This window comes from Xiphophorus couchianus, chromosome 9 (assembly GCF_001444195.1).
Source record: "Xiphophorus couchianus chromosome 9, X_couchianus-1.0, whole genome shotgun sequence".
Taxonomy (NCBI): domain Eukaryota; kingdom Metazoa; phylum Chordata; class Actinopteri; order Cyprinodontiformes; family Poeciliidae; genus Xiphophorus; species Xiphophorus couchianus.
In genome coordinates, this window is record NC_040236.1 from 4,508,572 (window position 1) to 4,527,161 (window position 18,590).

Here is an 18,590-nt window from a genome sequence, read left to right on the forward strand (position 1 = left end):
CTCAGCATGTCATGTGAAAAACCTCACAGTGTCATCAGTCTGACTAAGGCACAAAGTGACCACAAGAACAGGCGAAACTGTTTAAACAAATGTGATCTGGTCAAAAATAAAAACGTCACAGAAGTAAATAACTGGCAAAACAAACTATTTTTTTTATTCAAAAACCTATTTATAAAGTCAAAGATGTATGAAAAAAGCTCAAAAGGATACTGTGTGTAAAGAAAAAAAAAGGGAAGTCTAATACTCCAGTCGGTCCGTTCAGGCTTAAGTTTTGTTTTTACCCTTCGTCCTTCATCTTCGCTTCTCAGAACATGTTAGATTGGTCGGGCGGGTGAGTCCGGGGCTGGAGGAACTGGAAACTGGAAGAGTTTAGAGAGCCGAGATGGCTTTGGCAGCCACTCTCCTTCCCAGGGGCAGATTCAGGTCAGTGATGGCCAGGACCACTTTGGGCTTGGCCAGCGCCGGCAGCTTCACCAGCTCCGACACCTGAACACACACAAAAACACACACTCACTTTACACACACTGCTGGGTGAGACTGTTTGTGCTCTATCAACGTCTACGTTTTGTTTTTGTTTTTTTTCCTTTTACACAAAGAGGTTCAGCCAACAGGCACCAATCATACTCATGACCTACTATATTAAAGAAAGTATTTGATCAGTGTAATGGCAAACTCTCTATAGAAGAAGGGACTGAAATATTTTCTCAAATGTTATTTATTCTTGTAATAAATTGATCTAGAACAAGAATTCAAATCTTATTCCAATAAGCCTAATTGAACATAACAATTTTACAACTTTGTATGTAAAAAATAAAACTCAAGGAGCAGCATCTTACACACCAACAGAACTGTACAATGATAAATAAAGAAAAATAATTTTCAGGGCTTTAAGTCTAAGGGTGTTTTTACACCTGATAGTCTGGTAGATGTGGTTCGAATGGGAACCAAAACTGCAACATTTGCTCCATTTTCAGGTGCTGTGGTTCTCTTTTACACTGCGCTGTGCCTAATCAACCAAAACACTTGTAAAAACTGTTCCCCTCCTCACCAGTGGAGGCGCTGCAGCAAGAACCACTGAAGGAAACAACCCAAAAACCTTTAAAAACGGCGTGAGCGCAACTGCCTTTATTCACAAAATGTAAACACAAATGAAGTGGCGTCAGATTTTAGCGGCTGGAGGATTTCTCTTTAGCAAAAGACCTCGAGCCATTTCTCTGATGCCAGGTGTATTTACCCAGAATGCCCTGCACTATTGTCCACTTCCTGCTTTTCAGATCCAAAAAAACAAAACAAACAAAAAAAAAACAGTCAGGCTTTTCAGTGATTGGCCAGAAAACTGCTATCGGTGCATCCATAGCAACAGGGTTCAAAGGGTCTGAGTGTTTCTAAAACCCTGGATGCGTTTGCATCACTCCAGCTGTCATCTGTGCTGCTCGAAACATTTTTCTCTGATTGTTCACTTGATTCTGTCAAGCTACCAGTGTGACAAAAAATTTACAGAAAAAGATGAGTCAGCACAATTTTATTATAGCAGCAATGAGTCAGCTTTCGCGTAAATACACCTGTAACTGACTTGAGGGCAAATGTCTTAAGCTCGTCTATTTTTGCGTTCTTAAACTATCTTACTGGTTTTTATTCAACTTATGCAAACACCTCACAGCACCCTTGACTGGTAATCTTTTGATGCTGTCTGATAAGGCGCTCGCTTTTTACCGCAAGCGCTAAATTTAAGGGGAGGGATTCCAAACCTTTTCTCAGTAAAGCCTGATGCAACACTGACTCCTGTCCAACCACGCTTTTTTGTTTTTTTTCTTTTTTCTTGTTGTTTTCGCCTCCCAGCTCATAACTCACCATGGTGAAAGGCATGAACTGCAGAATGCTCCCACGGCTTCCCTGCTCCAAGCACTCGACGCACTCCTCAAGAAAACTCTGCACAAACTGGGTGTGAGGCCCCGCCATCTTGGAGCCCAAGATGGAGGAGAACAGGAGGAAGAGGTTGGCTGAGGAGCAGAAAACAGAACGTTTGTTTTCAGTTAGCAGAGCTGGCACACAGGTCCTACAGAAATATCTCAATTTCAACCAATACTCATTTTCATCTAACAGTTGGTTAATGCTTCAAATGAAAGTGGAAATGCAATCTCACTGTAGCAGTCATTTATAATGCAATGCGTGTTGCACAAACTAAATGTAAGAGTTGAACAGCTTCCTGTCTCACTCGTTCAGCCAGTTTTTTCCCCATTTTATAGCCAAACATCCCTGCTTTATCTACACTAATCATATAAAGTGACTTAAAAATTTTTTTAATTGTGTTTCTACAGTGAACTAAACCTTTTCAAAATAGGCCTGATGACAGAAGATATTCATGTTTCCAACCACATATCTTATCTTCAGTTTGGAAATGATTACTAAGTGGGGTTTTTTTGCTTTCTTTTCACCACAATTGAGATGTTCGATAAGAGGAAACCGTTTTCTGTGGAGGCATGTCAGCTGTTCAGCCGGGTTGCCAGATTGCGGTGCACCGAGGCTAATCTGTCACAGAACATCTTGCATTAGAAACCGTTTATAGGAAACTTAAAAACGAGAACTTAATTAAATGTCTTAAACCAGTCCACATGTTTAATAATTTCTATAAAACAGAATTATGCTGGTAGAGTTGTATCCTTTTTCTCTATATGCGTTTTTTCCTAAAACCTAAACTAACAGTCAAGTAAAGAAAACAGGTTATATTAAACTAAAGTTACAAAAAATGACTAAATAGGCTATTTAACTACATATAAAAAAATAAATCAGAACTTCTCTTCACACATATGTTGTATAGAGTGGTAACTTATATCAGCAGGAAAGATGATCCTGTAATATGAAGCATATTTATATCTTGAATAGTAAAATAAACTGAAGATCCAGTTAGAAAGCCGTAATTTGGTGTTTAACTGTGATACAGTGTAAGATATGTTGCAGTTCAACTGTAGCTTGACTTTATTCGCATAAATACTTTTATTCAATACTTTATCTCTAGAAAATTCTGTGGAAAAAAATGCTAAGATATAAAAATGTCAGCAGTAAAAAGTGTGATAACTGACTAAAACGACCACAGATTCAGAGTTACACAGAAATAAAAAAAAATTAAAAATGAAGGTAAACAGTTTTGATTCCAATCAGACGAGCAGTGACTTCTCTTAAAACTACTATCTACTACTTATCTTAAATACTCATAACAGCAGTCATGCATTAATAGTTGTGGGTGATGTGACGACCTTAGATTGTGAACGATTACCGACAAAGCACGAAAAATGTTTTCCTTTTTAACAAACATCATGTTGCGTTATTCCTGCACTGTGGACGGGAAGAAACATGTCCGCCAGTCAACTAGACAATAATTTTATTTTATATTTAGTAATACTTAAATTACTTAAAATATCACACTTATGTATATATCTGTTTTATAATTTTATTTTTTTTTTACAAATAATATTTTTTTTATATTAAATACAAATATAACCATAAGCAATATGGTTATATTTGTATTTAATAATATTTAACACCTTGGATAGAGTAGCTTGTCCACAAATAAGCAATTTCCCATTGGAGCTCAATAAAGTATATTGAGCCCCAATATACTTTATAGTAAAGTATGTTACTCAATAAAGTAATATACTTTACTCAAAGTAACACACTTGGCTGAGGAAGTATATTACTAAAGTATATATACTAATATACTTTACTCAAAGTATACTACTTTGAGTAAAGTATAAAGTATATACTTGTTTTTCAATGGGAAATTGAGCCCCAATTTCCCATTGGGGCTAAATAAAGTATATTTTGTTCTATTCTAGAGATCAATACAGGGAGTATAACAAATAAAAAATTTTTTAAAAATCACATATTAGCCGATTCATTGGTCAACCAACATTTCTGCTTCCTTTCTGAAAGTGAAGGATGAATGCAGCAGCATTCCTCTTTCAGCCAGCTGACAAGGCAAGATGGAAAATGTTGGAAGTTTTGGAACTTTGGCATTCCCCTAGTATTGGCAACCGACTTGATGACATCAGAATGCTTACTAATAATGCTGATTCATTATCCCCATAAAGAAATTGGAATCAAAATTCAAAATGGGAACTGATTTTTTTTACTATAATAGGAAGTCAATGTGAACAAAACAGCAACAGGTGCATTTCTACAGAAACGTGTGGTGCGTTTCCTCCGAGGCCGTCGCTTCAGTCAGCTCAGTTTGTTGGTTTATTTTAGACACATTTTCTTCCATTTCATTTAAATCATACAATTATCATTTCGGAACCACTAATAAATGCAGGATATTAGGATTTTAGTTCTTATTTCTTTATACGTGACGGAGAACAGGCTCACCCAGGACTCTATTGAGAGGGTCCCTCATGTTGACGGTGTGCAGCTGAGACGGAGACAGGGAGCTGCTCATGGACCGGTCCCCTGTGAGGCAACAGGAGAGATGACAAAACAGCTGATGAAGTCACAAGCTTTTTTATTTATTTATAGTGCCTCCAGGAAAAAGCACAAGCTCCAGAAACAGTTTTTAAAAAAAGAGGGAAGCCACGATGGTTGGGGTTATTTACACAAGATTATTTTTTTTACTGAAGATTCAAGAGTTCCACTTTCGCTTCTACTGCTGCAAAAACCTATCGAACAAACAGAAGTTGTTGGGTTTTTTTAAGTTGGCATGTTTCAATTCGGCAAATTAATTTTCAGAATTTCAATATGCATCATTTAATGGTTAAAGGAAACGCAGCTAGAGACGTTTTAACGTTGCAAAACCACACCAGCCAACATGAAACCAAACACTTCCAACCCGAATCAAAAACACCAGTTCAGGTCAACCGACACGCCGCCTTCACTGTCAACCAGCAACACGCAGCAGAACAACAAGCCTCATCACAGGCCCCCGGATCCAAACTGTCCAACAGGAAGAAACATGTCCACCAGTCACCTTGACGATAAGAATGAGAACATTTAACCCGCACCTACCAAAGTACATAGTAAACGCTGGATGTTAATGGTTTCCTAATGTGCTATTGGCTCCTAATGTGCTGAAGACTCCACTGATGGGGCTCATTCTGGCACAACTTGTTGATTTAGGAACATTTGAGTTTGTTGGGTCAAACTTTTATGCACTTTTCTGTGCTTATTGGGTGAATTGTGAGCAACATTTCTCATCTAAGGGGTTCTAAAGCCCGTTAGATGGGGGTTTTGGGAAGGCTGCTGATGTTTGGGATCTTTTTCTGGCTTGGAAAAACAGAAACAACTGAATACAAACAAGGCATTAAACAAACCCATCATCCTCACGTGATGCTTGTTTGTTGTTTTTTTTTTCTTCCAATACTCAAAAGTTTCTAAATGAGCTCTTGACATCGGTCAGGAAATGAAACCCCGGTTTTTGAAAACACTGCAAGAGACGTTGTGCATTTCTTGTCCACAGTCATGCAACGGCTTGTCTGGGAATTTCTCAGTAGCTGCAACTCAAAAGGAAAAAAAGAAAAAGTTCATTCCCGAAAGCTCAAAGTCTAAAAGCTCATTAAAACAGTTATGTGGCTGGGAATAAGTGGGTACAACACAGTGCCGCTTTAGCTCTCTGTTAAAATCTCACTACTGTTGCGTAACGCAGGTCTTTTAAAAAAAAAAAAAAAAAAAAAACTTCCCAAGAGACAGCCTAGTACAGAGTTTGCCGACGGGGGAGTCATTGTCTAGAGAGACGGGCTGTTTGCCAGAGCCAAAGCTTTGGCAAAGCTCATCTGTTTTGGGTTTTGAACAGAGCTCGCAGGATGAAAGCTGTTGCTAGCCTGATCTTAGAAAGTCAAACTCAAACGTTCGGGTTAGTAACCGGACCTGGACTGGAGAGAGCGACGGGCTCGTCCTCGTTGGAGCTGAGGAGCCGCATGAGTTTAGACGGCTGAGTGTCGTCCAATGGGAAGAGACTGTTGTAGTCCTGTGTTTCCAAAAATAACACAAATAGAACCAGATCTGTGTTAGGAAAAAAAAAAGAAAGAAGGAGATAACAATGGTAGCTTGTGTGAGACCTGACTGGATGTTTTACCTCGATATCTTCTCTCTGCCTTTTCCGCTGACGAGCTGAGAAGGGGCCTTTGTGGTGCGAGGAGTAAGAGCTGAGAGCACACCACACTGACAGCCTGGGGTTAAAGGTCAAGAACAGTTTCAAGAAATAGCGTAACCTCCGTCACAAAGAGCACCAATCATAAATCCCGTCTTACTTGGCCAAGGCCTTTCCGGGAGGGTCGGCCAGGCTGTGCCAGTGAGCAGAGTCGGTCAGGAGGTTGGGCAGGATGGTTCCCAGCAGAGTCAGCGTGATCTGCTGCATGTCCAGGCAGAAGATGCTGTACAGCAACTCTACGACCCGGGTGGCCCACTCCTGCCGGGTTTCCTTCAGCAGTTCCTGAAACAAGACCCCGGGAGCAGTTATGATTCACAATCGGTCAGCAGTGGGTAAAGAAATCCAGCATGTATAAGATCAGGACTAACAATGGAGACGCCACCAGCTCCAAAGCTGTTTTACTGTGACCTTACGTCACAGTAAAACACTAACGAGCAGAAACGCCAAACGTGAAGTGGAAAGAAAATGATGGGTTGTTTGTCTTTGATTGGTTTTTTTTTTACAAAAAAAAAGTATGTCCTAGACTTTTATCTAGACCCTTTTACTCTCACACACCTAAACACCCCTAACTAGCTACAGACTTGTAGTTAGAGAAATCTGTGTGTAGTTCAATTTCAGTGAAAAACAGCTTTTCTATCAAATTTAAGACTTTTTAATGCCATTTTGAATGCAATTTAGAACTGAAAAAACTAGAAATACAAGGGATGTTTGGGGGATCCTGTTGCATTACAAGCATAAGAAAAACTGTGAAACTTCTGTTTGCGTCTCTTGGCAGCGGCTTTGTACTTCTCACACTGCATATGAATCTGTACAGCCTAAAGATCCGCAGTGCCTAGCTTAAATGTTTGCACCTATCCTCAAATGGGTTGGCAACAGAAGTGGCAAAAATGAAGGCCGTCCAGCCAAATTGCGATAAAATAACAGTTACCTATGAGAGAGGCAAAAAAAAGCTAGCTAGTTAGCTTTTTAGCTCAAAACTTTTGTCTGACAGTAAAGTCCCAAGACAAAAACAAAAAAAAACTACATACATGTATATGAGAATATGCAAGACTAAATAGTGTTGCCATGACAAAATTAAAGACCTGTGATTAATGTATTTAAGGCCAACTTACATTTTTTAAATGAATTTAAAACATTTTAAGGCCTTGATTTCAGACACATGAAATTAAGACTTTTTAAGGATGCAGGACAATCCTGGACACAACTCTGTTAGAGGCTGAAAAAGTTTCACCCCAGTCTAATTCAAGCAGAGCTGCATGGGACTGCACAATGTTAGGGAAACAAGACGCTGTAATGTTGAACAATGCAATAACATGGACTGTGTTCAAACCATATCTTGATGTCACCATCATTTTGGCAAATAATACTTTAGGTGACAGCATACAATTCTGCAGAAGTCTATCTAAACAGCAACAATCTATCCAATTCTAAACTACTTCATTGATCCCAAAAGGGAAATTACATCCTGCAGCGTGAATAACAAATTAAAAAATACTGCCCCAAGCAGCTCCTTGCAAGGACAATGTATGTTATGACGACGATTGGAGGCACCGTAACAACAGTCGCGTTACCTTGATGAGATTGTTAGTAAACCAGAAGACCCCTCCCATGCTGAGGAGACTCTCAAACAGGTGCAGAGCCCGACTGTCCACCCAGCCTTTGCGCAGCACCACCTGGAACTGCTTGCTGAGGGAATGGTGGATGGGTTCCTTGGGAGGCAGCAGGTTGCGGTACGCGATCGGCTCTTGGCCTTCTATGGGCGAACGCAGCATGGCGCCCGTTTGTTGGAAGACGTCGGCGCACATGTGCTCCATGATGGAGCTCATTATGACCACGCTAAACGCAGTTTGAGAGAGGATGAAGAAGGCAAGACTTAGCCGTCTACCCTCGGACGATTGCGGGTAACAGTAGTGAGAAGAGACGTGCTGTGTGCTTTTGTACCGTTCGTTGTAGAACTGCATCGTGTTCTCCGCGTACAGGGGAGTCACAAGCTGTCGGATCATAGTCTGAGGCTTCTCTCTCTCGTCCCGTCCCAACATCCGGACGTGCGCCACCAGCCACGCCACCGCACAAATGGCCATGCTGCACACTTTCCCCTTGATGTTATCAGTGATCTTCTACTCTCAATGCAAGAAAAAAAAAGGAAGGAAGGAAGACAACTGGTAAGAATTGTGCTCATCAAAAAAAGATGAGCAAAGTGACATCCGTCCACACTAAATGAAGCAGGAAAGAAAGGAGAAGTGGGTGAAAATGTGACGTCATGGAGTGTGACGAGAGTGGAAGTGTCATTTAATGTGAAATATCGTGATGAGTCAAAAAGGATAAAGCAATAAAATAATGTGAGCCGCAATCATTTTGGAAATTTCAAAACAATACATTCCAGCGACGCAAAAGATAAAAATAGAAAGAAGACGACAGTGAGGAGAGGACTGACCTGCACCGCCTCCACGGAAAGAACTCCGTTCTCCCACGCGTTGAGAACTTCCAAAATGGCCGCCGGAGTGCTGAGGCAGATTTCATGCCACTTCACCTGACTTTTACAACAGGTCAAATTAATAGTAAAAAAAATAAAAAATAAAAAAACACATGTCACCTAGGAGCATTCGCAACACATATTCCTCACAAAAAACACTCATTCGGATGCAACGTACACTAGTTTCATTTCTGAGGAGTTGTTCAGCAGGGTCACCAGGCTCTCCACTTTACCCGGCTCGGGTCTGAAGCATGGGTGGTCTGGATTCAGAGTCTTGCCCTCCTCAGGCATGCACGTCTGCAGCCATGTTTCAAAAAAGGGCGTCTCCACTGAAGGACTGGGGTCGGACAAGATCACCTACAATATGGGAAATATGGACATCAGTAATTTATCAAGTCTCTGTTGAAATTAAATAACTCTGCGTGGAAACCAGTAAAGAGTAACAGTGGTTAGGCCATTTAATAAGGTCATTTAATCTTTTTTTTTTTTTGGAGGACATAGTGTAGCCTTGTTGTAAAACACATAATTAACGCAGCTACTTTAACTCTAGAGGTTCTTTAAAGTCTGAGATGAGCATAACAGGGGTTCGAACCGGCAACCCACAGGTAACCTTCAGGTAAGAGACAGATGAGACCGCCATCGGATTTGCCCATAGGAGGCCTTGCTTTGGAGATGTATGACTTTTGACATTTGCATAAAACAAACCCAACATTTTTGTTTTCTCTGGTAAACCTTCTAACAAACGTGTTGAAATGTTGGAAATGTAGCAGAGGGTGAGGTATGATTAAAATCCCAAATGTTGTCGCAAACCCATCTGTAGCTTAGCAACAATGGAAATGAGGACATCACATGCATTATGATGCACAAAAGATTGTGCAATGGCCGATGGTGGGATGTAAATAGTTGCGAAAATAACACAGGTGAACGCTTTGTAATATGGACAGAGACTTAATGATGACAGTTCACAGTAGCATGTCTTGGATTACAACATATGTTGTTCACATGAACTGCTAATCCACCGCTTCTGCCCACTCTTCTTTCATATAGTCAGAAAGCCCAGCAGAGACGTGGGGCTTTATATTTTCATTTTGCCCTTCCACAAGGAGCTTTGCTGTTTTGTCAAATAAATGGCTAAAATTTGCTACCTAACATCACTAGTGGTGTCATGCTCTCAACAAAAAGTTGAAATTTTTGTTGAATGCTTTCTGAGTGAAAGTAGTGCCATCTGGTGGACAAACTTAAAATAAATATGTACATTCACAGTCTTGCTGCTTCACAGAGTTGCATCGTGTTCTGCATTCTCATTGGCTAAACAGTCTCTCAGCTTCTTCTCTACCTGTGTGTCAACAACGTTGCGGTTTAATATGTACACGTACGTAAAACAGCTTGCCAAATTTAACGTAATTGATGGTGGCATGTCGGTTTATAAGAATTTTTTTGCCCAGAAGAAAAAAGAGCGACAACAACTACCGATAACTATGTTGTTCTCTCGAAAAAACACACCTGCACCACGGGCTTTAGAAGAAAAGAAAAAACGCTACAGAGCGGAGTCAGGATGCAGCGGCTCAGTCAGAAGAGCAGCGAAATACACGTGAGTCACTATTTGTCCTGCTGTACTTTTTTTTTTTTTTTCCATAATCATTTTTTTATTTTCTCCCGTTCTAATCCAATAATTCATGTCGCGGTGGGGGGGTGCTGATCTTCGCAATTCGGGCACGGAAATCCGCCTTGAATTTGTATTAAAATTATTATTTTACAGTACAGTAGTTATTTATAAAAAAAAAAAAAAAAGGTTTATACAGTACATTTTATTTGTTACACAAATGTTTGGGCCTGTAAAAAGGTTTTGTTCTTTGGTTTCAATGTATTATGGAGTATTTCATTGTATAAAAATAAAGGTTACTGCTTCGCGGATTTCGCCTATCACAGGTTCTTTTTGGAATGTAACCCCCGCGAAACACGAGGGTTCACTGTATTCCAAAAATGAAACATTTTTACTCCTTGCTAAGATAAATGTCTGAACACAAATGTTATTTCAAATAGTTCTCAAAGGGACTTTTCCTGTTCCATTTGAAACAATTGTATTGGTTTTTTGTAAAATTTAATAAACTTAGCCAGATTCAAGTAAATTCCTTTATTATTCTAACGTCTTAAAACAGTTATGTTCTGGCAAACCTCAGCTTCAGTCATTCATCACAGAAAAAAAAAATGACTTGGATATATATAAAAAGAAAAAGGCCAAAATGTCTCCTGGATCTCGTGAGCTTACCTCTGAACCGTACGTCTGCACAACATGACAGAGCATGAGGAAGGAAATGTCAAAGAGCTGGGCGCGTACAGACGCAGACTTCGCTGAAGGACAGAACAGAAGACGCCCACAGTGTTAGCATCAGTTTTTTTTTAATCACCCACTGGAACATGACTCTCATAAATGAACTCACATCCTTCGCCGCTGATGTGCTTTGGAAACTCGTTGAGCCTGGAAGAAGAAGGGAAACATTTTACGTTTTGTTTTAAACATCATTAAAAATGTTCAGCCGAGGGAAAAAACCTCCAAAAACTAAACAAAACACTGGTGAAATAAACGTTCTGGATGTCACGGACAAGGCAGTGTGGATATACTCACTTAATAAATTTCCGGGCGAAGGATTTGAGTTTGCCGGTGGCTGCTGCTGCTGCCAGGAGCAGATCCAGACTCTTCCCAGACAGCATGTGACCCAGAACCCCCAGGAGGCCCTCAGGGGATTTTGAGTGGTCCGCATCCACTGTCTAATGAACACGGAGTAAAGAAAACGTTAAATTGGCCACCAACATGATAAGAATCAACATTACTGATGCGACGTACTGTCAGTCTAACATGGCTGCTTCAATTTCCTACACTACACTGCAATCCATGCGACATCCTGGTGGTTTACCTTGAGAATATTTGTAACAGTTGGTTCAGCTCTCAGGATGAGGCCCGGGTTTGGCTGGATGTTTGCGTTTTCTGCTGTTTTTAGCCGTGGGGCAAACTCCCTGTCTTCGTTCCTGAATAAAATAAACAAGATGAGGAGAGGAGGAAGAGGAGAGATGTGGGTTTTTACATTTCTTCCACCATCTTACACCGAGCTCAGCAGAAATCAATTCAACACGCAACAAAGTCTGTGCAGAAGGTTAAAGTACGGATGTCATTTGAAATGGGGGCTTTTGTGTGCTTGACCAAGAGAAAGTAGTGAATAGCTGAAGTGGAAGGAAAATGATTTTGTTTTTCCCTCAAAAGAAAAATCTCAAAGGTATAGCGTTCATTTTCACATACAACCCCGTTAGCAGCAATATCCCGAAATAAAAATCCTGTGCAGCCTTCAGAACGGAGTCCAAATAAGTTTAATCTCATTATAAATGCAGGTGTCCAGCGGAAAACATTTCATGGCTCAATACGAATGTAGGTACACTTTTCTAATTTTTCTTTTTAATCAATTGCACTTATTTGTAAAGCACATTTTAGTGACAAGGCAGTTGAAATTGTTTTACATTGTGAAAAACATCGTAAACACATCAGAAGGTTGTGAAAACCAATAACAGACATTACATTTTGTCAAGTGCCACTGTTAAAATGATCCTGCATCAAATATGTTGGTCAATGTTCCATTTATTATGGTTCCCATTTTGATGGGACTTAAAGTCTCGGTTTGAAGGAAGTCAGGGTTTCAGACGTTTTGCAGTTTTCTGGAAGCTTGTTCCAGATTTGGTGTGAATAGAAGCTGAGTGCATTCAGGCTTAATGACTTTAATCATTGTGCATCACTTTCCTTCCCCAAACACTAACACTACAGTTCTGTTGCTGTATCACATAAAATCAACTGAGGGTTGTGGCTGCAAGGTGACAAAACGTGGAGCGGTTTCGGTGTTGTGAGTATTTCCAGAAACGGAGCCGTACCGTTTGGACGTGAGGACTTCGGTGTTGGAATCCGACAGCAGGCCCAGCTTGTTGCACTCCTGCAGCAGCATGCCGAGGCAGTCGCAACTTCAAGCACAGCGGCGAGGTTAAAACGGATTCCAGGATCTGAGGCGGGCTTTCCGGGTTTAGACGGAAAGAAAACAACGGAACAATGGTGATGATTTTTGAGGACTTACTTGCATCTCTGGTCGGCCTTGTCCAGCAGCGGCGTCAGTTTCAGGAGGTACTGAAATGCAATGTTTACCTCCTCTGTAAAATCCTGAAAATAAAAGAGATTTCAGAACCAGAATCAGCCTTTTCTGTCATCACACAGAAGCACAACGAAATTTGTTTTAGTACAGTCCATCCAAAGAACAAAAAAAAACAACAGACAAACATAAGATGTGTAGACAGGTGCCTGAAATCTTTACAGGTTCATCTGAACAAAACCAATAGAATAAATATCCATTAATGTCCATTAATGTATGACCAATTTGTTTTGAAGATAAGAGTGAATCTTTGACCTGTCCCTTGTCTCCTTGCGGATATTTCTTCAGTCTGAGCAAAACTTGAGGAATCTAAGAAAAGACAAAGAAATAAGATTGTTGTGGCTGTTTTTTTGCAGTGAAGTCATAATGTTGGATTCATTAAGTTGAAAAAAGCTGAATTAGTGAACATTAATTTTCCGAAAGTGTGAAATACTCCTAAAGAATATGTGATAGCTTAACACAGTCAAGACTATGACGACGTATTAGGACCATTGCAGATAGAAAAAAAGGGAGGAGTAAATTTACGCCACAACACTTGGAAATTTTGAGATTAATCTCAGAAATTTTATAAAAAATAAAATCTAATAAAAATAAAAAAGCAAATTTCCAACTTTTTTCTAGAAAATATCTGAGATTAATCTCAAATTTTTTTGTGCTGTAAATTAGCTTTTTTTTTCTATCTGGAATGCCCCAAATACGCCGTTGCATATGACTGAAGAAGAGCATGTAGTAAAAGAAACAACGTTCATAAAGGAGTTTTACTTTGAGGAAAGTGAAGGCGGTCCATTTCAGCTCTTCGGTGCCCTCTGGTGACTCGATGAGGCCAGTGAAACAAGCCTTCCAGATCTCCAGGACGAACAGAGGACCAGGAATTCTCTGAAGAAAACAATTCAAATCAATAAACAAGATAAATGATACAACTAATGCTCTGTGGTTTAACATTTCTCCATTCAATTGCAACAAACGTGTGAGATATAAATACTGTTTTTCCAAACACTACAAACATAACTTCTCACCTCTTGAAATTTATCATTAAGCCTGAATATTACCAGATCAGGGAAATCCCTCTAATAATTACTTAACCCTGGATGTGTAACGTGTCATTTTTGAGCAAATGTTTATGATGACTCAGACATTGGCAAATGCACCACCAAACAAACAGTTTCCTCTTTATTGATCTGAGGTCTGCAATCAAACACAGAAATGTTCTATTTCCCTGTTCGTTTGACGTATTTAAAATCAGCATCTTGCACCATTTCCAGCTTAAATATTAAAGAAATATGGAAATTTTTCTTTAATAATCTAAGCACCAATCTAAGCAGATTGGTGCATCTCTAGTTTGAAATGATAATTAGAACAATACAAACTAAAACTTAGAAGGCTGGACTTAAAGCACATGGATGGAAGTCAGGCTTTGAGTTAAAAGGCGAAACTTTACAATATTTCAAACTATCGAGAGTTTCATGTGTGCAGATTTGGTTGCAGGATTTCTTCCACACATCATATTCACCTGCATCCTTTTAATCATCATCAGCTGCTCCACCAGAGGCTGCGTCTCCCCCGTCAGGTTCATGGTGCCCTCCAGCATGATGAAGGCGTGGACAGATGGGAAGGAGGCGTGAGGTGGAGGCTCACTCTGCGCAGAGAGCATCAGGGGAATACTGAGGAATGAGAGAGAGAGAGAGAGAGATCATCAGGTTGGACTGAGATTCCCGCTTTAGCCACACCAAATTCATCCAGGAGCCCTCACCTTTTCACCAAAGCCAGCGTTTCCTCTATGGAAGTCCTCAGTGTCCCGTTAGGAACATTACAGAGGCCGTCTGTCACCGCAATCATCGTTTCCTCAACATTACCCCAGGAACCTGCAGGGGGCAGCAGAAACACACAAGGAGATCTCACATGGTGATCAGAGTACCTCAAAGTAAGGCTGGGGCAATTAATCAGAAGGAATCGATTATACTGTATGTATCGATTAATCATTAACTGGAGTACACAGACTCAAAAAAAAGGGCCAATTTTTGAAAGAACATTCTGAGAGCAATAACTAAGCCAAAACTGTATGAAAAATATACACAGTTTTCATACAATAATAATAATGATCTCCTATTCAGCACCCTTTGCTATGAAACTATTAACTCCAAAACATATATCAGCCATACACTTTGGTGTAGGTGTCGTCATGCAGCTAGCGGTTAGCGGTACCTGGGTCTTCCAGCCGGGCGATGTGGACCAGAGCTTTGTTCTTGGTGCTGCTTATCAGGCCGTGCAGTCGCTCCTGGCAGGCTCTCAGGATGGCCTCGGTGCTGGCCGACGGCCCCAGCTCTCTCAGCTGGTCACAGTAAAACGCACAGCCCTGCAGCAGCCACACCACCACTCCCAGCAGGGCCCGACACAGCCCGATGCACTCCTCGGCCTTCCCGTGGCAGCTGAACGAACGGTATGCAGAAAACCAGCTGGATTATCAGTAAAGCTACTCAAGAAGGTTGTGTTCACTGCATTTAAAGAGGCAGCATTATGTGTTTTCCAGGCAAATAGTGCAATTTTGTAGCACAATCAAATAACTATGTTAACTTCAAGGCACATATGTATTATGTGCCTGGAAAACATGTAATACTACCTTTGGAAATTCAGTGAAAACAACCTTCTTATAAAAGTGATGGATATATCAAAGGTGACTTAAGAAATTTTACTTTGTAATTCAACACCTTGAAATTGGACCTCTGTCTCTTTAAGATACTCCTGCTCTTTCTGAAAGTCTGCCTTCACAAAGTCATCACAACATGGCTCCTCTATTAACCCTCTAGCAACTTTTCTTTTAACCAGTATTGCACTAAGAAGTAGCTTGCATAATGAGCTCAGATGATGTGCAGTTCCACCAGGTGTTTGCTAATTGCTGCTGGCTAGTCTGAAGGAGTTGAGTGGAGGAGGGATGCTCTGACACATGGACTTTGAATTTGTGATCAAATTCAAAGTCCTACTTTGAATTGGTGGGATTTAAAAGTTGCTCCATGTTGCACAAATGTATGGATGCATATTTTCCTCTCATCTTTTTCTTATCTGTCCTCATAATTCCCCCATCACCATCTCTGATGTTCAGAAATCTGTGCTGCTGCACCTGCTTTCAATTCAATTCAGATCAAAAATATCGCATTGATCCCAAAGGGAAATTAAGTCACTCTTAAATTCAAATGATGTTTGAGCATTAAGTGGCTGCATTTACAACCGCAGTGAGTAAATACACTTCATATTCTACCAAATATCAAACTCAAGCAGTCTGTTGTGGTGTTGCTGTACTGATTGGAGACATTAAACTGTGCAGTTCTGTTTTATACGTGGTAGCATTAACCTGACGTTAGTTGTGCACATACTTGAGACGATGGCAGAACATGTCCATTATCTCCAACAACGATTTGACACACAGCTCCCGGGAAAAGCCGTCGAACTGGAAGACATGTTGGTTGAGAAAACTGTGAAAATCCTCCAGTAAACGTGATGCTGCAGTAACATTTATCAGCCCGCCGTTTACCTTGCTGATGGCAGTGAGAACGCTGGAATAAGACACCATCTAACACAAACAGGGAGATATTTAGAATGAGCAAAACACTGATTAGTACTCTGTTTTTATGACTGCTCTTGCCGTACCTGTGAACTTATGGCATATTTAAGGTAAGACAAAATGAGTGGGTTGGGAGATGGACCAATCATCGCCTGCTCCATCAGAGCCTCTGAAACACACACAGAGGGGAAAACATTAAGAGGAAACGCCTATAAACGGACTCAATGCAACGTAAAGTATGCTTAAAGAACCTGCGAAGTTAAGGTAGTCCCATGTTGCTCCCTTTGGAAAGTTTTTCTTAATGTTGACTGCCCATTGGTAGTCACTCCAGCGCTCTTTCCAAGCCTGCAGAATGGCTTGCTTTAAATTCACCACCTTCATCCTGGTGGGAATGAACGCACACTCCTGGAATAACAAAACCACAAATTAAAACTCCGCTTCTTATAAAGTACTCACTGTAAAAAACCACTGCAGGCTTTCGCAAACCATTTACATTATAGCAGGGGTGGGCAATCCTGGTCCTCGAGGGCCGGTGTCCTGCAACTCTTAGATGTCTCCCTGATCCAACACACTTGAATCCAACAGCTGAATCACCTCCTAAGAACAGTCAGGTTCTCCAGAGTCCTGCTAATGACCTCATTATTTGACTCAGGTGTGTTGAAGTAGAGACACATCTAAAATTTGCAGGAGACCGGCCCTCGAGGCCTGGAGTTGCCCACCCCTGCATTATAGGCTACATGTTAGCATCTTAGCCGTTAGCTAGAGATGGCATTCACCAGTTTGTGAATTAAGTTTTAAAAATATATAGAAATATATATTACGTAGTGTAAAACATACAGCTGCTTCAAGTACGGGGAAAATATCTCTCCCCTAATGTAACGCTTACCTTGCCTTATGACTTTCTTAAAGCGTGACCGGGTTTTGTTTATACATCCAGAGAATCAACGCGTTCAATCAAGTGACGTCACCTAGGGTTTTTAAAGACGTAGGCCCTTATTCGTTGGTTTTCTGACATCTTCCGCATTGTTTTTCTTCTTCCTGGCTTTGTATTAGAATAGAAGTGGACATTGCGCGTGACCGCCGCCTGCTGGTCCCATCTGAAGCTTGGGATGTTGTTTTACAAACTACTAAACATTTTTCCATGGCACTAGACTTTATTAGAATATTACCGGGTATGTCAACCATTCTTGAATAACAATCTGCGGGTTTTTGTGTTGTAAATTAGAGTATTGTGGCTTCATAAGCAGCATCCTGCTTTTGAAGTGAATCTGAAGACTGAATACTTTGTAAAGTTGAGAGAAAACATGGAGTCGAACATCTATTGTCAATTTATGGAGCAGAATTATTGCAAAATTTCTTCAATAAGAAGTGACAGGTAATCTCAAATATTTGCTGTGAACATTACTACAAATGAGCCACATGTGTGAGAATTTACTGACCTCAAGTTGCTTTTCGAAATCTACATTTAAGATGAATTCAGTAATCAATAAAATATTTGGAATCGCTGTTCCAGAGTCTATGTCTCTCTTTTCTCAGGTGTCTGTACATGCTACATCTTGGTTTGGGGAAGGTAACAACAATCATGGAGTTGAAGGCAGTACAACAGATAAGAATTGGTCATTGGGATCGACCCTACAAAGTTAAAATTTTTGACCCAAAGATGAATCAAGCATTTGCATTGCAAGATCTTTCCCCACATAATCCTGCAAATTGACCATAAAAAAACAAACAAAAAAAAAACAACTTATTTTTAGCTTCACAGACATTTCCACTAAATCTTCCTGTAATACATAAAGAGAAAAAAGTTCTTATTGGAGTATTTTAAAGAAAGAAATACAAAAGCATAAATGTACGCAAGAAAACAATATAACTTTTAATCAATTAAAAGACACTCTCGTTCTTTACTTCCAACCCATTTCTTTATATTAATATTTTCGTTACATTTCACCTACACCCACCCATAAAAACCCACCTGTTTAGAATTGTATTTGAAATGTAATCAATTACAAATTTATGGATGGAACTTGACTTAATGCTTTGTTTTGATTATTGATTCTATATTGCATTGTGATTCTGTGTTTGTAATGATGTAAAGCACTTTGAAATGTCTTGCTGCTGAAATGTGCTATACAAATAAAATTTGATTGATTGATTGATTGATACACGATTCTGCCAGGTGAGCACCTTCACTGACGACTGGCTGAGGAGGAATTTGAGTCAATGAGGGAAAAAGTCATGACT

The 18,590-nt window shown here is 40.2% G+C and overlaps 1 protein-coding gene across 1 annotated transcript; it reads right to left on the reverse strand.

Moving 5' to 3' along the window:
* Positions 1 to 128: 128 nt before the first annotated feature.
* med24 (mediator complex subunit 24) lies at positions 129 to 17,345 on the reverse strand. The gene is made up of 26 exons (XM_028028392.1): positions 17,236 to 17,345; positions 16,601 to 16,754; positions 16,436 to 16,518; positions 16,320 to 16,358; positions 16,162 to 16,235; positions 14,996 to 15,219; positions 14,544 to 14,655; positions 14,304 to 14,454; positions 13,556 to 13,669; positions 13,049 to 13,102; positions 12,722 to 12,804; positions 12,525 to 12,611; positions 11,525 to 11,636; positions 11,236 to 11,378; positions 11,051 to 11,088; positions 10,879 to 10,961; positions 8,788 to 8,966; positions 8,571 to 8,670; positions 8,078 to 8,253; positions 7,708 to 7,972; positions 6,237 to 6,418; positions 6,062 to 6,155; positions 5,854 to 5,953; positions 4,363 to 4,443; positions 1,852 to 2,000; positions 129 to 486 (listed from the first exon to the last, which is right to left on the reverse strand). Exons 2-26 carry the CDS (start codon positions 16,728 to 16,730, stop codon positions 370 to 372), a joined length of 2,970 nt encoding a protein of 989 aa, XP_027884193.1. The 5' UTR covers positions 16,731 to 16,754; positions 17,236 to 17,345; the 3' UTR covers positions 129 to 369.
* Positions 17,346 to 18,590: the final 1,245 nt, after the last annotated feature.

Excerpts from the sequence above, each read along its gene's own strand:
- med24 (XM_028028392.1), bottom strand. The coding sequence starts at position 16,730 with ATGAAGGTGGTGAATTTAAAGCAAGCCATTCTGCAGGCTTGGAAAGAG. Across the intron at positions 13,670-14,303 it reads TGATGATTAAAAGGATGCAG|AGAATTCCTGGTCCTCTGTT; the intron begins GTGAATATGATG and ends TGTTTTCTTCAG. Across the intron at positions 5,954-6,061 it reads GGCAGAGAGAAGATATCGAG|GACTACAACAGTCTCTTCCC; the intron begins GTAAAACATCCA and ends TTGGAAACACAG.